The sequence below is a fragment of the Geotrypetes seraphini genome, chromosome 1 (assembly GCF_902459505.1).
Source record: "Geotrypetes seraphini chromosome 1, aGeoSer1.1, whole genome shotgun sequence".
Taxonomy (NCBI): domain Eukaryota; kingdom Metazoa; phylum Chordata; class Amphibia; order Gymnophiona; family Dermophiidae; genus Geotrypetes; species Geotrypetes seraphini.
Window position 1 is genome coordinate 81,371,236 of NC_047084.1, and position 18,759 is coordinate 81,389,994.

The 18,759-nt window shown below is 43.0% G+C and overlaps 1 protein-coding gene across 3 annotated transcripts in view; it reads left to right on the forward strand.

Moving 5' to 3' along the window:
• CCDC68 (coiled-coil domain containing 68) overlaps positions 1-18,759 on the forward strand; it is a 91,736-nt gene that overhangs the window by 37,788 nt on the left and 35,189 nt on the right. For 2 of the 3 annotated variants that reach the window (XM_033929225.1, XM_033929224.1), the window contains exons 3-7: positions 175-318; positions 4,658-4,744; positions 11,738-11,884; positions 14,277-14,402; positions 16,147-16,275. In XM_033929225.1, coding sequence (XP_033785116.1) covers positions 190-318; positions 4,658-4,744; positions 11,738-11,884; positions 14,277-14,402; positions 16,147-16,275 — 618 coding nt within the window. In that variant the 5' untranslated portion in view covers positions 175-189. The remainder of the gene's footprint in view (positions 1-174; positions 319-4,657; positions 4,745-11,737; positions 11,885-14,276; positions 14,403-16,146; positions 16,276-18,759) is intronic. The other variant, XM_033929226.1, reaches the window with a different exon arrangement.

Below are 18,759 nucleotides of genomic sequence, written 5' to 3' on the forward strand. Positions count from 1 at the left end.
GGATGTAAGATTTTATTTTATGGATTACCCATATTGTGTTTTTCCATTAATTCAACTAATGAGGATACATTAAAATACTGCACAGAGCAGATTATTAGAGTGAAATATCTGCTATTTTTTTTTTTTTATGGCCACCAGCGAAGGAAAATAAACTTAAATTTTTTGTATGCACAGGGACCCACATCAAAAATGACAACACTGCAACTAACTGAACATGATGTTATGGGAAAAGAGCGCCAACAGATCGATGAAAGTCACATTCTCTTTTATGGCTCTACTCCTGCCCAAATCGCAGAAGAAACAGAATACATTAAAAAGGTATTAGAAACTTTGCGGAATTCTGCTCTGAGTATCCTTTCCCAAAGGTTGGTGGTGATTGAAGTTTCAAGTTTTATTTAAAATTTGATTCAATCGCTTGTCAGGTCTTCTAAGCGAGTTATAAGTAAGAAAAAAAAAAAGGGGTGGATTAAAATAAACATAAAAAAATACAAATGATTATAACATAAACTTTTTTAAAACAGAATTTAAAACAAATGACTTAATTAACATGAGATGAGTAAAGCAAAAGGTAAGTGGGAAGGAAATACAACTGATATAGTAAAGGAGAACAATTAAGGAGAGTAGAGTTGCCACAGGGCCCTCCATGCCGCAGAGGTTCCCAATCCTCTCTGAAGCTGAAGGAGATTATAAGACAGATGGGGTCGGTGTACTTAAATATACTTAGGCAAAATATAACCCACTCTTAAGTTAGGAGGTCCTTATATGTGTAGTGTCAAGCAATGCAATAAATGAGAGGGGAAAAGCCTCAGAGGATGGAGCCATATGCACAGTAAGCACTCTGTTGTATCTACATATTTCACTCCTCAGTTCAGTTATCAGCAAAAAAAACCCCATTTAATATTTCTGTTAATCTTTTTTTCTTTTGTCCATTTTACGATTATGAATGTTTTTTTTTTTTGTTTTACTGTAAGCCGCGCAGATTATTAAGCGGATAATCTATAATAATAAAACCCTTACCCGCGCATGCGTAGTTGAAATGGCATAATCCCTGCCGCCGTGATTCTGCTTCCGTGTTGTGTTCTATGTGCGGCGTGTGCGGGTGGAGTTTGGCAGTTTGATTTGCCGATGTTGCTTCCAGCCCAGGGCCTTCCTTGCTGCTGGATCCTGCTCTTGCCTTTGTGCAAAAAGAAAGTAGGACCAAAGCAAGCAGGAGCAGCGACCTACCACTGCCGACCACTGTGTGAGACCCGGGAGGAGAGGGGAGAGGGGGATGAGAAATGCTACTGATGGCTGGCCTACTACAGGACAGGGGGAGTAGGGAAGGGGTGCTGCTGGACAAGGGGAGGGAAAAGGGCTACTGCGGGACAGGGAGAACGGAATGGGTGCTGCTGGACAGGGGGGAGGTAAAAGGAAGGCAAAAGGGCTACTGCAGGACAGGGGGAGCAGGCAAGGGGTGCTGCGGCTGCACAGGGAAGTGGGGGGGAGAGGGAAAGGGGCCAGGGAGCAAACTTGCTATACTTTGGGGGGAGGAGTGTGCTGAGTGGCAGGCAGCAATCTTGGTTTGCTCTGGGGGGAGATAGAAGGAGGCCATGGAGAGAGACAGAAAGAAATGCAGGCAGGCATGGCGCCACAGAGAGAGACAGGTAGGCAAGCAGGGGGGCCACAGAGAGAGACAGAAAGACAGGCAGGCAGCGCACTAGAACGAAAGACAGACACCCAGAAAGACAGTGGGCAGGGAGAGAGACAGACAGAAAGAAAGACAGACAGACAAAGGGAGTCAGGGAGAGAGACAGAAAGAAAGACAGACAGCGGGAGGGAGAGAGAAAAAAATGAAGAAAGAGACAGGGGCAGGGAGAGACACAGAAAGAAAGAAAGACAGACAGACATATATTCTAGCACCCGTTAATGTAACGGGCTTAAACACTAGTAGATAAATAATGTTCTTATGAGATGACTTGGAAATTCTGTAAATATACTAACTTATTATGGAACAAGAGGCAAAGACATCAATAACGGTACCAAAGACATTTCATAGAATGATAGCTTCAAAATCCTATAATTATTAGAATCTATAGCAATTAGAGTGTCACAGTTTGGCTCACTTTCAAATACGTCCCTCCGAGCCCCCCCCCCCAATCAAAGAAAACAGACAAGATAGCTTCACGATCTCTGTTCTGAATGACTTCTGCAATCCAGTCCCAAGATGGTAACTGATATATGATGATTTACCTCTACCCCAATAGCCAAATATAGTAAGACCATAGAAGTTACAATGCCCAGGGCAGATTAAAGCATAGACAAATTAGACATGTGCCTAGGGCCTCTGTATTTAGGGGGTCCCTTTCAGTTCTGCTGATTTAATGGCTTCCAAGGTAGATTGTTGTCCTAGTTAGTCGACTTGGATTGGAAGAAGAGTGGGAGGGGAGAAACATAGGCCCATTTATGTTCTCTTAGGCTTCCGCGCTTAGCGTCATGATTGTAGCAGGTTTCCGGGTCTTGCCACGTCTGTGTAGAAAGAACCGATGTTTCAGTCATTATGCTATTTGAATTTTTGCAGGAAAGTGTGTGGGCTGATCTGATTGAAAACAGGCAAGTCTGTTGGTCATGAATTTGAATTTTGGCAGGAAAGGTCGTTGGAGGTCCAAGTTTGAATTTGAATTTTGGTGAGAAAGTTTGTGAAAATCCAGGTTTGAATGTTGGATATTGGCGGGAGCATTTGGGATCCAATTTTTAATGTTTGGAGAGAGAGTCTGAGGTCCCACTTTTAAATTCTATCAGCAAAGAGGCTGGAACTTTTTGAGATGGAGGAAGAAGGAGTTTGTCCTCGGTCCCAGTCCTTTTTACACTAAGGGCAAGATTCACAAAGGGCATAGATTGGATCCGATCTGTAAGGGATCTTATCCGTGTCTGGGGGGATGATTCATGAATTGCCCTCATGCAAATGAGGGTGATCAGAATCACACCCCCATCCGACTGTTGGCGCATGCGCAGACCATCTTTAAATGGTCTGCGCATGCTTAAGAGCAGCATCCTTTTTAGGGGGGCCATTGTGGGCAGGAGAGCCTTGGATCTCTCACCCGTATTTAAAGGGGGGTGGGGGTTTATGGGGTTCATGCCTCGGCAGGAGGGGTCGAACTCCCTCCTGCTGTTATTTGTTCGGGGGTCGGGGTGGATCGCGATTATGGCAGGAGAGATTGGGCATCTCTCCTGCCGCGGGTCATGGCAGTTCGGGGTGGGGGGCGATCATGGCAGGGGAGATAAGCCATCTCTCCTGCTGCGATCATTGCGGTGGGGGGTGGGTGGGCAGGTTCCCGAAACCACTGAGCTGATCGTGGCAGCCGTGATCAGCTCAGCGGCCCCTTTTCAGAACTTGTACCTGTTTTGACTTGGTCTAAGTCAAAATGTATAAGTCCCAAATGTGCAACCTGCTCAGGTTTTGATTATACTTGCTAAGTCTAGGTCGGCCCACCTCCCGCCTTTTCCCCTCCTCTAAAAGGCCTCTTTTCGCTCTAGGTGTTTAGAGGCAGGGGAAAGGCCTAAGCTGGTTTTAAATACATCTAAAACCAGCTTTGATTATCGGTACTTGGACGATCTGGCTTTTTGATCATCCAAGTACTGATTTAGGCCACTTTTTGGACGTTTTTTAAAATTTTTATTATGAGCCCCCAGGGGTTTGGAGCAGAAGCCTCCGGTCTTTCACGTGTGTAAGTTTCTGTGGTGCATTGTAGGCTGTTTTGATGTAAGAGAAAATAACATCAAAACAGCCTACATTGCACCGCAAAAAACTTGCATCTGCATCATAATGGAGGGGAAGAAAGTTAAGATGCTGCATGGAGGGGAATGGAGAGATTTGACCCAGGACTGTCAGAGCTAATACTACCGCAGCTGGTGATAAAAAAAAAGCCTAACGTGGCTTCATAAAAGGGGGGGGGGGAGGTGTAAAGCACATACTGGGTCTTTTACTAAGGCGTGTTAGCCGAATTAGCATGTGCTAAATGCTAACGCGACCATTATATTCTACGGACACGTTAGCATTTGGCTCGCGCTAAATCGGCTAACGCACCTTAGTAAAAGAACCCCATCATTTCTTCAAGAAAATATATTGAAATTCTTAGAAAGCTGAAATGTTAATCTTCTATATATATAAAATCGGAGGTATGTATGTGTGTATGTGTGTGTGTATGTGCCACGATCACGCAAAAACGGCTTGACCGATTTGAACGAAACTTGGTATGCAGATCCCTCACTACCTGGGGTGATATGTTCTGGGGGTCTCTTCACCCAAGAATTTATATGTTCTTGCTCCTGGAGGTGAAACTAAAAATGTTGTTTATAATCAAGTTTTGTGTTAGTTGTATTATATTCATTTTGTCAAATATTTCACATTATAATTTGAATATTGTACTTTTTATAAAGCTGTAAACAAATAATTTCATTCACCACTATAAAGTATCTTTATTTGAATCCATTTACAGTGTTATTGCTTTAATTTAATACCCGTGCAACGCCGGGGCATCAGCTAGTATTTTATATTTATAGAAAAACAGAAAAAAATTATCAGCAAGCAAAAAATGGAAGCAGAAGAAAGAGCAGATTTAAATAAAGAAACTGAAAAACTGTATAAAGGTACTAATTTATTTTTTTTGTCTCTTCATAGATTCGAAGTACACTAAAGAAGATTCGAAAACAGATATTTAAGGAGGACATTGAAAACAAGATCACAAATCACAAACATGAGGTAGAGGTACCAAGTGTTCACCAGAAAAGCAATAGTTTCCCCTCAGCAGAGACCCAATGAAGGCAAATTGAACAGAAATATTTCTATGTACGAGAAATGAGAAAAATGTGAACTGTGCAAATGGCATGCTAAAGCTTTTAGAAAACCCACAATTTTCCCTCTTGAATTACAGTTAGGGCTTCAATGCTTAGGTATTAATGAGTTCTAAAAAAATTTTTTTGTGGTGATGGTTGGGGGGAAGGGGGGGAGTTACTAAGCTGCGGTTCGGATAACTTCTGGAAAAAAAGGCCATAAGCCATTATTAAGATGGACTTGGGGAAATCTATTGCTTATTCCTAGAATAAGAAGCATATAATCTGTTTTATTCTTTGGGATCTTGCTAGGTACGAGGTGACTTGTGTTGGCCACTGTTGGAAACAGGATACCGCACCTGAAGGTCCTTCGGTCCGCCCTAGCATGGCAATTCTTATGTTCTTAAATATTTCATTTGCTGCAGCTTAACTTACCTCAGGATTTACAAACCTGTGGTAAAAGAGTACTGCAAGTTACTTTCTCCCGTTATAAAGGAATAATTCAGCTTCCAATCAGCTTTGCAAGCTGTGTTATTCTGCTCCCACTGAACCCTTTTGTAAAGGGGCTGGTGCTGTATAATAGAAGCATGGTCTGGTCCCCCTCCTGCCAGCAAAGACTTCCCTCTGAACAAGCCCACCAACCACTTCTAGCAGCCCCCCAAAATACACCAAGTGTCCCATGTTCAAGACCTGCCTAAGGTCCCCCCCCCAGAACATCCTCAAACAATCGGTGATGATGGTAGTGGTGGTATGAAACAGGAGTTATCCCTACTGGATCTTTTCCTTACCAATGCTAAGTTCTAAAATCTAAATGGTACCTGTGACCCCTAGTGGTGCTGTTGTGGTACTGCTGCCAGGGAAAAGGCTACCATATATATGTCCTTATAAGGTAGCTTGGGCCTTAGTGGTAGGGTTCTCAGATGTCAGTTTGAACCTGGCATTGGCAGAGGGAGTAGCAACTGGGGATCACTGCTGCCCTATACCTCTAGACCAGGGATCCCATGCACTCCTCCTGCCCTCCATCTGCTTTGCCGAAGCCAACCCGGAAGACTTCCCTCCGATGTCAAAGCCTTCCAGGTCAGATGGGGATCTCAGTTACCTCAACAGACCTTCTTACCTTCAGCCGTACTTGTTTGCAGGGACATGGGCAGCGGCTCTTGCATGCTGGAAGTGGCTGACCTGGAAGCCTTCCCTCTGAAGTCAGAGCTGACATCAGAGGGAAAGCTTGCAGGTCAGCAGTGTGCATGAGCTGCTGTTTATGTCCAAACAAGTGTGGCTGAAGGCAGGAAGGAGAAGCCCAGTTGGACGGCCCTGAAGCGAGTGCGGCCCTGGAATGAGCAAGTAAGGGAGAGAGGGGATATCAACGTGGGACAAAAGGAGAATTGAGTTAGGGAAGAGCATGTTTGGACATGGGAAGGGCACAAATTTGGGACAAAGGCTGGAAGACAGGGAGGGGGGCACAAAATCAGGACACAGAAGGAAGGGAGGAGGAACTTGGGACACAAGGGAGGGAGGAAGGGGGCACTAACTTGGGACATAGGAGGGAGAAAGATAATAGAAAGGGAGAATTGGGCATGGGTGTGTGAGTGAGAGGGAAAGAGATGGTGCACGTGGGGAAATGAAGAAAGGAAAATTGGGCAGAGAGAGAGAAAGGAGTGAGAGATGCATGGGGAAGAGAAGGGTGAGAGGGAGACATATTGGATATGGTGATGGAGAAGGAACAAAGGGACAGATTGAAGGGGATGCAAGTGGGAGGAATGTTAGACATAGTGATGGAGGGAGAAATGTGGCATGGTGCTGGAGAGAGGTGATAGAAGGAGAAATGTTGGGCATGGGTCTGGTGGTCAGTAGTAAAAAATGCTGCACATGATCTGGTGGATGAGAGAGAGAAATGTTGGATGTGAAGGGAGGGAGTGGGAAAGATGCACCCTAGATATCTCTCTCTCTTACTCCACTCCCTTTGCAGCAAGGGAGGGAATAAAGAGATGGACAGTGAGAGAGAGAGGGTAGACATGTTGTCAATGAGGGTGGAGGAGAGAGGAAGAAAAGTTGGACTCTTGGAGGGACAGAGAGAGATGTTGGTTGGAGAAGGGAATGAGGTTCAGAGGAGAGGAAGTGTATAGGAGGTAGAAGGAAAAAAAAATATTGGAAGCACAGTCTTGTATGTGCAACCAGAGACTAATTAAATCATCAGACAACAAAGGTAGGAAAAATGATTTTAGTTTCAATTTAGTGATCGAAATGTGTCAGGTTTGAGAATAACTGCTCTCCAGCAATCATGAAAACGGCCCCTATCTCCTTCAAGGTTAAACTTTGTGAACGGATTTCTCATCTAATGTGTAATGGAAACTTCCCAGAAGAACTAGGTCATATTATCATTATTCCTATTGTTAAAAACTATAAGGAATCCATCTCAACAATAAACAATTACAAACCTATAGCTAATATTCCATTCTTCACTAAACTTATGGAGGGCCTGGTGAATGCTGTTTTGATGGAGTTCATGGAAAAATTTGATATCTTACATGAATCTCAATCAGGCTTTCGATCGAATTACAGCACTGAAACTGTCAGCTTCTATGGTTGAATATACCTTTCAATTATTCACTTTAGGAAAGAATGCACTGATTTTACAATTAGATCTAAGCAGTGCATCGATTTGGTTGATCATGACATCTTGCTTCAGTGCTTAGACACCATAGGAATTTCTGGTCAGGTTTTGAATTGGTTCAAAAGCTTCTTAAAAAACCGCACATATCAGGTTTTTAGTGAGGAAGTATACTCCAAAAAGTGGACTAACTGCTGTGGCAATCCACAGGGATCGCCACTGTCTTTTTCCCTCTTTAACCTTTATTTATGGCCTCTCTGGGAAGAGAACTATCTAAACTGAACTTACAAACATACATTTACACTGATTACATCACAATCTTTGTTCCTTTTATCACACTCTCATTAGAAACAAAGGATTATATAACATCTCTATTCAATCTCATTGAAAAATGGGCTAAAGATTTCAAACTTAAATTGAATTCAGAAAAAAACAAATATATTCCTTGCAAGTCCATCCAACAAAATCACGGAATCTACTCTTCTGATAAACGGAACGAACTATACTATCAGTCCCACAATAAAAATTCTAGGCGTCACATTAGACCAATCTTTAACTTTCGAAACCCATACTGACATCCTGATTAAAAAATGTTACTATACTCTTTGGAAATTACGTACACTAAAACCTTATTTTGATTTCTCATCCTTCAGATTGTTGGTGCAATCTCTGGAACTAAGCATATTGGACTACTGTAACATCATCTATTTAGGATCATTTAAAAAAAACTATCAGGAGATTGAGATTCATTCAAAATACTGCAGTACGTTTGATACTTGGGCTGAAAAAAATCAGATCACGTTACCCCATACTACAGGAAATTACAGTGGCTGCCAGCGGAGGCCAGAATCATTTTCAAACTTGCATGTTTGTGCTTCAAAACACTGGCAGGCCTTGCTCCCATTTATTTTGTCAACCACTTTGCATTCTCTACAAACCTTCGACCCACACGGAAAATTTCTCTATTCTCTTTTCCTACGCTAAAAGCATGTACTCTACATGTAATCTATTTGTTATATCACACAGTAACGTACAGTCAATTTAATATCCAATTTGCAAGTTCTTCCGGAATTAATCCAGGTACCTCTCCTCCCATGTAACCAAAAAAAAAAAAAACAACAACCCAAAACTGTTGTAACTTCACTGGAAATGTCCAGTTAGCTCTTTTGTAATCCGCCTTAAACTGCAAGGTATAGGCGGAATAGAAGTCCCTAATGTAATGTAATGTAAAAATATTCCTGGACAAAGCCTTAGCCTACCAGGCTAGTGTCTAGAGCAAAACCTTAAGTGCACTAGTCATTAACTCATTGTCCTACCAAACTGTTAGGAAATCTGTGAAATCTTATTTGTATGACAAATTTATCTGAGAAACCTCTTCTGTGAATTCTTCCCCTTACCAAATGTTTAAGGAAACCTATGAAATCTCTTTTGTATGACAATTTTGGCTAAAGAAACCCATTTGTGTTTCATCTGTGTCTGGCAGATTCTCTTTGTTGTAAACCTCTCTGAACTGTTAAGGTATAGCGGGTTATAAATAAATAATAATTATTATTATATCTCTTCTCTTCAATCTGTTTAAAACGCTGCTGTATATCTTGTATTCTGCCAGGGTCGTTATACATACATTACTCCTCTCCTTATTTCACTTTGCTGGCTCCATGCCCATCTCTGCATACGATTCAAACTCCTCTTACTAACATTCAAGTGTATTCACTATGCAGCTCCTCAGTATCTCTCCTCTCTTATTACTCCCTATACTCCCCCCTGCCCCCCATGGGAACTCCGTTCAGCAGACAAGTCCTTCCTGCTGGTACCCTTCTCCTCTTCTACCAACTCCTGTCTCCATCCTTTCTGTCTTACTGTGCCGCATGCCCGGAACAGTCTTCCTACCTCGTTACATCAGGCTCCGTCTCTGGTGGTATTCAAATCCAGACTGAAGGCCCACTTATTTGAAGCTGCGTTTAAATCCTAACCCTACCAACATATCTGTCTGACATCTCCTCAGTGGTCCCCTACCACCTCTTCAGCTCCCTCCTGTTCCCTTCTTGAGCACTAAGTTCAGACTCCCCTTTGTCCTATGTGATTCCACCTCATCAGCTCTCTCTCTAATTCCCTACATAAACACTTGTTCTGACTCCCCTTTTGTGTCTGTCATAATTAGATTGTAAGCTCTTCTGAGCAGGGACTGTCTCTTACATGTACAATGTACAGCGTTGTTGTTGTTGTATTTCTTCTTCACTGTAGTTAGAATTAGAGCCAAGGTCTGAGGATGTTGATTTTTCTCTATCGTAGCCTTTTCTGTTTATTTCTTTTATCCTTTTATCATATTATCATTTAAACGGTGTTATAATTTCAGAGTCTCCTGTTGTGCATATAAGCTGCCAAAGGATCAGCTTACTGATAATTATCATTTTAGGACTTTATAATCTAATCTAATCCTTAGGTTTGTATACCGCATCATCTCCACGTTTGTAGAGCTCGGCGCGGTTTACAGTAGAAGAAATAGGAAGGAACTACAACAGAGGGTTAGAGGTAGAAGTGTGAAGAAAATTTAGAGGACTTGGGATGCCAAGATAAAAGAGTTTCCTTGATTCCTAAGTTGGAGGGAGACTTACATTTTTGAGAAAAGCCAGGTTTTCAGATGTTTGCGGAAAACTTGGAGAGAGCTCAAGTTCCGAAGAGAGGAGGTAAGGTTGTTCCAGAGCTCGGTGATTTTGAAGTGGAGGGAGGTCCCTAGCTTTCCTGTGTGAGAAATGCCTTTTAGCGAGGAGAAGGCTAGTTTTAATTTGTGGGAGGATCTGGTGGTATTAGGGTTTGAGGAATTCCAAGAAAGAGGGATAAAGGGAGGGAGGATACCGTGTAGGATTTTGAAAGCTAAACAGGCGCATTTATAGTGGACCCTGGCGATTATCGGAAGCCAGTGGAGCTTGGCCAGGAGTGGGGAGACATGGTCAAATTTACTTTTAGCAAAGATGAGCTTGGCCGTGGCATTCTGAATCCGTTGGAATCTGTGGAGGTTTTTCTTAGTTAGGCATAGGTAGATAGAGTTGCAATAGTCCAATCTGGAAAGGATGATGGATTGGACAAGGAGGGTAAAATGTTTTTGATGGAAGCAGGATCTAACTTTCCTCAGCATGTGAAAGCTGAAAAAGCATTTTTTTTTACCAAGGATTGGAGGTGGTCATTGAAGGACAATGTGGAATCAATGATGACGCCCAAGACCTTGCTCGAGAACTCAAGCTGCAGAGAGGAGCCAGAGGGTAGTGGGATGGAGGTGGGTAGGTGGTCTAGTTTTGGGCCAAGCCAAAGAAGTCTTGTTTTGGTCTCATTCAATTTCATTTGCATGTTTTTTGCCAGTTCAGAAGTTCTGAGCTTTTCTGTACTTAACGTTACTGATTCGTTATGTAGGTTTCTCCATTGACTTGCACAGGCTCTTCCTTGTACTAGGCTTTGACCATTTATCAAATAGATTCTTTCTGAGGTATGTTTCTTGTAAACTTGATATACAATTGTATCGTATCCCCTTGGCTTTTGACATTTGTTATTTTGTTCCTTTACACTCCTCAATGTATATTTTTACTATAGTTATGTTCATTTTAAGTTCCTTTATATTTATATATTTATTATGATATTTATGTTTATTTATATCTCTGGGTCCTTTTTTATTATGATTTTACATTTTATAAGGTTGGGTTTTTTTTAAAATTGTATTTCTATTATTTATTATATGTTTGTGTTTTAGGACTCATAATGCAGGCTTTATAGCTTGACGGTCTGGTCTTCTCTGCTCCTTTTTTGTTCCATCTCCTTTTTAGTCCAATTTACTGAATCTGGCACTTTAAGGGCTCCTTTTATGAAGGTGAGCTAGCGTTTTTAGCACATGGATCGGTTTAGTGCACGCGAGCCGAAAAACTACCGCCTGCTCAAGAGGAAGCGGTAGCAGCTAGCACGCGCGGCATTTTAGTGCACGCTATTCCACGCGTTAAGGCCCTAGCACACCTTCGTAAAAGAAGCCCTAAGTGCAGTTGATTGCTACTAGCTCTTGTGACTTTCCAGGTAGAACTGATTGACCTCCCTGTTTATATTATTACTAGTTCCACATTGGCTGCCAGACAGACCTGACTGCAGTCGATCTGCTAGGCAGACCAAGCTAACTAACTCCTTCATTTTGCAGCCTGCTAAACCAGCCTGGCAACTACCCTTTTTTCTTTTCATCCTTATATTTCTTTTATAACCTTCTAGTTACACCTGGCTGTCCCCATTGCCTTCTGTATAATTAAGTCATGTGCCCTCCATCTCATTCCTTTTTGTGAATTTCAGAAATTCTCTCAGACATCTCAAGATGGATCTATGACAGATGTAGAAAAGTCCTTTTACAGCAGATACCATCGGATTGTGGAGAAGATAAAAGACAAAGAACTGCAGCTATTATCAATCAACAAAGAAAACCAACAACTACAAATTAAGGTGCACACATTTATAATAGTTTAACCAATCATACTGTCAAATAAAAAGTACTTGCAATAATTCAAACAAACAGAAGAGTGAGCAAAAAAATATATATATTCTGTTCTAATCTAATCTAATCCTTAGGTTTGTGTACCGCATCATTTCCACATTCGTAGAGCTCGACGCGGTTTACAGTAGGAGAAATAGGAAGGAACTGCAACAGAGGGTTAGAGGTAGAAGTGTGAAGAAAATTTAGAGGACTTGGGATGCCAAGATATAAGAGTTTCCTTGATTCCTAAGTTGGAGGGAGACTTACATTTTTTGAGAAAAGCCAGGTTTTCAGATGTTTGCGGAAAACTTGGAGAGAGCTCAAGTTCCGAAGAGGGGAGGTAAGGTTGTTCCAGAGCTCAGTGATTTTGAAGTGGAGGGAGGTCCCTAGCTTTCCTGTGTGGGAAATGCCTTTTAGCGAGGGGAAGGATAGTTTTAATTTGTGGGAGGATCTGGTGGTATTAGGGTTTGAGAAATTCCAAGAAAGAGGGATAAAAGGAGGGAGGATATCATATAGGATTTTGAAAGTTAAACAGGCGCATTTATAGTCATAATGCAGAACAGAAATGTTTGCAGCAAGAAATGTGTGTTCAGTAGAGAATGACACGGTGACAAAATTCATCACCGTTCTTGTCCCGCAGATAACTGCGGGAAACAATCCTGTGCATTCTGTAGTGTCTATCTAAACCTCAGTCCTTCTACACCAGCATTCTTCAATGCAAGGCTTGAGGGTCAGTGGTTGTGCCCATTCATACTATGATTCTTAATTGAGCCAAGTATAGGACAGTCAAGCCATTGTGACATCACTGATGTGATTGGCTCTTAGGCATTCTGACATCACAATACCTTCTCTGGATACCAGAGACTGTCATTCTTTAGTGTCTATCTCAACCTCAGTCCTTCTATACCAGCATTCTTCAATGCAAGGCTTGAGGGTCAGTGGTTGTGATTCTTCCCTCTATCCTTAAAGAATGACATGGAGATGGTTTCCCACGGTTATCCGCAGGGAAGGGAACGGTGATGAATTTTGTCACCATGTCGTTCTCTAGTGTGGTAAATGCCAACAATTCTTAGTAAGTGTCGGAAGATGACACATACTATTGCAGCACACCAATGACTCGACAGATTTGACCCAGAAAGAAATAGGTTTATATAACCCGCTTTTCTTCTCACTTTTAGGCTAGAGCAGGGATAGACAATTCCATTCCTCGAGAGCTGGAGCCAGGTCAGGTTTTCAGGCTATCCACAATGAATATGTATGAGATGGATTTGAATGCACTGCCTCCTTGAGATGCAAATCTATCTCATGCATATTTATTGTGGATAGCCTGAAAACCTGACCTGCCTTTGGCTCTCGAGGACTGGAATTGCCTACCTTTGGGGGTGTTTTTATAAAGAACTTGAGCTTTTAAAAAATTGATCCAGTGCATACATGCTTAAAATTAGGCACTCGGGGCCAAATTCTATATATGGTGCCAGAAAAATCAGCGCAGACTAGAATGGCACTTAGCACAGTTCTGTAAAAGGCACTTGCCATATATATAGAATTGCGCTTAGCAGCCATAAGCACCACTAACAATTAAGAGCACCCATTTAAGTCAAGAAAAACCAGGCCTGAATACCTGCACCTAAGTTGTGCATGGATTGGGCGTATTCTGTAAGAATGCCCATGGTCTACCCATGCTCCTCCCCTTGCCACACCCCCTTATGAGATTCATACACCACTTTATGGAATGTGCCTACCAAGTTGTGTGTGTAACTTCTTAATCAGTACCAATTAATGTCAGTTATTAGGTGTTACTTGCCAGTTATCAGCACTAATTAGCTTGTTAAACAATTAAGTTGTGCATACAAATCAGCTGTGCACACCAATTTGCACGCACAACCTAGTGCGTCATATACAGAATTTGGGGTCAGAATTAGTATAGCGGCCGTGGCTGCCAGATTCCCTCTCCCTGAACAAATGAGGTAGGAGGGATGCTCAAACCCTCCTGCCGGTATGTCAACCCCTGTACGATCGCCAGCAGGAAGGAGCATTAGAAAAGTCAAGCTTACTAATCACAAGATTTTGGACCACAATCTGAAAGTCTAGCTTTGTCTTCTGGATTAGGTTACTCACCTTTCCAAATCTGAGCTTAAGGTGAATGACAATTCAGGTAATAAAATTTATTCTTTTGCTTAAAAGGGCTTATAATCTATGTTGCATCTGTGGCAATGGAGTGAATTGACTTGTCTACAATCCCAAGGAGTATCGGAGAAATGGGCTTCCCATATTCTCAGGCTAATGACTAGGCTACTTGATTACTCCATTTGTAAATACAATAAAACTTTTTTGAGATGAATTGTGTGTATTTTTTTCTAGCTAGAGGCAACAAGAGAAGCTGGGGCAGAAGCTTTAAGAACTGCTACACGAAAACTGTATGATAGCTACCAGAAACGGTCAGATGAACTCAAGAAAACGCAGCAGGATACAAAACATACAATACAGGTATATGAAAAGTAGCCAAAACCCAAATATTGTTTCAAATTATTTGGAAATACGAACCTTTTAAACTGACTGTGCACTATAAGGGGCAAATTCTATAAATGGTGTCCAGATTGTAGGCGGCAGTAGGCATTCTTCCGTTGTCTAACCAGCCAATTGGGATGCACATATTTAGAAAAAAAGTACCCGAGGCAGGCCGCCTGCACTGTTGGTATTTTCGCGAGCCTAGGGAAATGCGGAGGGATGCTTAAGCTCGCCCAAGGCTGGGTATGGGCATGGTTTCACCTGGAAGTGACCTTGAGCGAGCTTAAGTCATCCTAGACATCTCCCTGGGGTCATAAAAGATACCTGAAATGTAAGCTATCAAAATTCTGGTCTACATTTCAAATAGACGTGGCCACTGAGCGGATCACGGCAAGGAAATCTCCCTGCTGCAATCAGTTGAGCGGCCGCAGCAGGGAACCCACTCCCCGCAAAGTCGAGTGACAGGAGGGATGCCCAGTCTCTCCTACCGGAACCCTGAACCCCACACTTACCAACCATGATAGGCAAGAGGGATTCCCATTCCCTCTTGCCAGCAAGCCACCACCCAAAAGCAGAACCCCCATCCCTACCCCAACACCCTTGCAGAGCAGAACACCTACCCTGGCACATCCAGAACAAAGCCCACCCACCCCCGGCACCCCCCACCCTGAGAGCAGAACCCCCATGCCAGCACCCCCCACCAGAGCAGAGCTCCCACTCTGGTGCCCCAACTCCCCTCCCCATACCTTTTGGAGTACCACTGGCCAGAGGGATGCCTACACCTCTGGCCAACAGGCCCACCTCTTCAGAATGGCAGGCCTTCTCCTTCCCAGTGCATCCTGAGATGCAACGGGGAGAGGCCTAAGGCTCTGATTGGCCCAGGCGTCTAAGGTCCATTCCATAGGAGTGTTAGGCCTCCTTCCTAGTGCATTCTGGGATGTACTAGAGAGGGGCCTAAGACTCTAGTTGGCCAGATACCAAAGGCTGAGAGGGGTCTTAGGTGCCTGGGCAAATCAGGGCCTTAGGCTCTCCCCGGTGCATCCCAGGGAAAGGGAAGACCCGCCATTCTGAAGAGATGGGCCTGCCAGCCAGAGGTATAGACATTTCTTGGGCTGGCGGTACTCCAAAAGGTAAAGGGATGGCTGAGGAAGGTTGTGATGCCAGGGTGGGGCTCTGTTATGGGGAGTGCCAGCATGGGGGTTCTGCTCTGCAGGGGTGTCAGGGTGGAGTCTCTGCTCTGTGGGGGTGGCCTGCTGACAGGAGGGAGTGGGCATCCCCCCTGCCTATCGCAGTTCGGGGGGTGTTTCGGGGGTTCCAGCAGGATGGAGTGGGCATCCATCCTACCTATCGCGGTTGGGGGGGGGGTGTTTTGATGTATCCGGAGGAGGGACTGGACATTCCTCCTGCTGGGGAATGCTTTGGGGGGTTGGTGGCAAGAGGAATTGAGCACTCCTCCTGCCAGGGGATGCTTGTGTGTGTGTTGGGGGGGGGGTCGATGCTTTGGGGGTTCTGGCTGGAGGGGGTGGGCATCTCTTCTGTCAGGAGACCTCGAGGGGTTCGGAGGTGGCAGCAAGAGGAATTGGGCACTCCTCCTGAGACAGATAGGACAGGGAGGACACAGACCTCTACTTCAGCTTTGTAAAAGCCAATGTTAATTATCTATTTTTTTTAATCTTTAGGGAATTTTATATATTTGCTTTGAGGTTTTTGTTTATAATTTAAGGTTTATCATAAGGAACAAGAAGATAAGTTTAAACAAAATATTGAAAGCATCAATCAAGTAGCTGACAGACTTCAAGAGAAACATACTCGTATCCTAGAACTGGAGAAATTGGTGGAAAGGATGGAAGAGGTAGGTTACCCAGTTAAAAACTAAAGGGCCTGTTTATTGTGTTATTTAATGAGGAAATTATTGCACATTAATAGCATGAGCCAACACTATCGGTGTGTATAGGGCAGGGGTGTCAAAGTCCCTCCTCGAGGGCCGGAATCCAGTCGGGTTTTCTGGATTTCCCCAATGAATATGCATTGAAAGCAGTGCATGCAAATAGTTCTTATGCAGATTCATTGGGTAAATCCTGAAAACCCGACTGGATTCTGGCCCTCGAGGACCGACTTTGACACCTGTGGTATAGGGGATTAACTTATTGTGCACACTACCATATTTTCTCATATATACCGCACAGGTAATGCATGATTTTACATTTTGAAGGGGCATGCCACGGGTTATATTTGAGTGCGGGCAATACGAGCTTTTACACGCAGAATGATGATTTTAAACAAAAAAACTTTTTAACCCATATTTTTAAATGTTCTATTCTGCATTCACAACAATTTAGCGATAACTAAAAGACAACGGAAAGGGAACAACATGTATTTGTCTTCATGACACTGGTCAACTCGTATTTTTTTTTAAATGGCTATGGTTATTTATTTTTTTAAATTTTTTTATTTATAACCTTTTCCAGTTTTTAAATCAAGCATTACAACTTGAAACGGATCAGAAACATTTCATAAAAAAAAAAAAAAGATCAAATAATTACACAAACCCCCCCTCTTCGACGAAACCGCGCTAGCAGTTTCTAGCGCCGGGAGCCGCGCTGAATGTCCCGCACTGCTCCCGACGCTCTTAGGAACTCTAAGAGCATCGGGAGCAGCACGGGCCATTCAGCGTGGCTCTCTGCACTAAAAACTGCTAGCACGGTTTCGTAGAAGAGGGGGAAGTGTACACATAGAAATATAATCTACTATTTAGTCCACCCTTATTGGAATCAAGAAAGGAAATTAAATTTCAGTAAAACTAATCACAATTATTTACATTAGAGTATTGCATTAGGTATTCCATCCTATGGCCGGATGACAGGTCATTTATCATTGGACTAAGATACCAACCCTTCTTTTGGTCCTATAAAATCTAACATCTGTTTGGGCTCCAAAAAAAAATAAATTTTTATTTTAATAAGAAATATAACATTTTGACGGAAATTTAAGCAAAAAAGTAACTCCAAGAGCTAGGACTCTTGGTCACAAGGCCAAAAGCTCCTTCCTTCGCTTCTGGGTGGCTATGGTTATTTTTATATGATCTTCAAAATACTGGAATGGTGCGGGCTATGCAACAATTAACAAACCAAAAGTGTGCTAACCCATGGGTTATATACAGATGCGGGGTATATACAAGAAAAAACAGAAATTGCCACTTAGTGCCATAAAGCGGAGCTTCCAGGACTATTTTTTTTGGTGGATCCCAGGGTTAATATGAGTGGACATTAGGCAGCTCTAATTCACTTGTTCTGTAGTCACTGACTGAGTGGGCCTCACTTCAAAGCAGAGGGGCCACAGCCCACCAAAGTCCTCTCATGTCTATGCTTAAAATACCATTTGGGGGCATGAAAAGGCAAGAGCTCCACCTTTTAGTTAAAGCAGTGATCCTTACCATCCATTAACATAGCAGATAATGCAAACAACAGTACCTCAAGAAGCAAAAAAATATACGATGGACTATTATTAGCCACCAGAGCAGCGAAACTAAACCGCCACCTCTCCAATCTGCTGACTATGACGCCCAACTACAAAACATTCAGGAAAGAACTTGAAATTTGTCAGATGATTTAACTAAACCTGATCGACCCTCCACAGATCCCGACGCATACTACATCTATTAACCATGTATTCTCCCTGGAAATGCCCAGGCCAACTCTTGTTGTAAACCACCTAGAAGAACCCCTTTTCTATCCTCCTCCTCCCCCCCCTTCTGATCCACTCCCCTCCCCTGTCTCCCTCCCTCCCCCCTTCTTCTCTCCTTGCTATTCGCAACTGTACGATCAATTTGATATGCAACCACTTGTAACCACTATCTCCATGTTGTTTGCAACTCTACGATCATCTTGTTATGTAACCACTTGTAATCTCTGTCTAACCAATGTGAACCGCCTAGAACTCTTCGGGGTATGGCGGTATACAAAAATAAAGTTATTATTATTATTATTATGAAAGCTATTGGCGGGATAGAAGACACCAATGTAATGTAAGTGTAACTAATTACCTTTCCTGTCATGCAGTTAACATAGAGCAGCAAATTCTCTGCGTTAACTGTGTGGCGGCCCTCCTATAAGTACTGGAATTGCTCCCAACACTTATGCTGGGTTTTACTAGACGGTGCTAGAGGTTTTTTTTTATCGTGGGCCGGCGAGGTACATGCCCCGACGCTCAGGAATTCTATGAGCGTCGGAGCATTGACTTCGCCAGCCTGTGCTAAAAACTTCTAGCGCCGTTTAGTAAAAGGAGCCCTTTAATGCACAGGTTTTGCAATTATTGTACGTTAATTTTGTCAATTTCC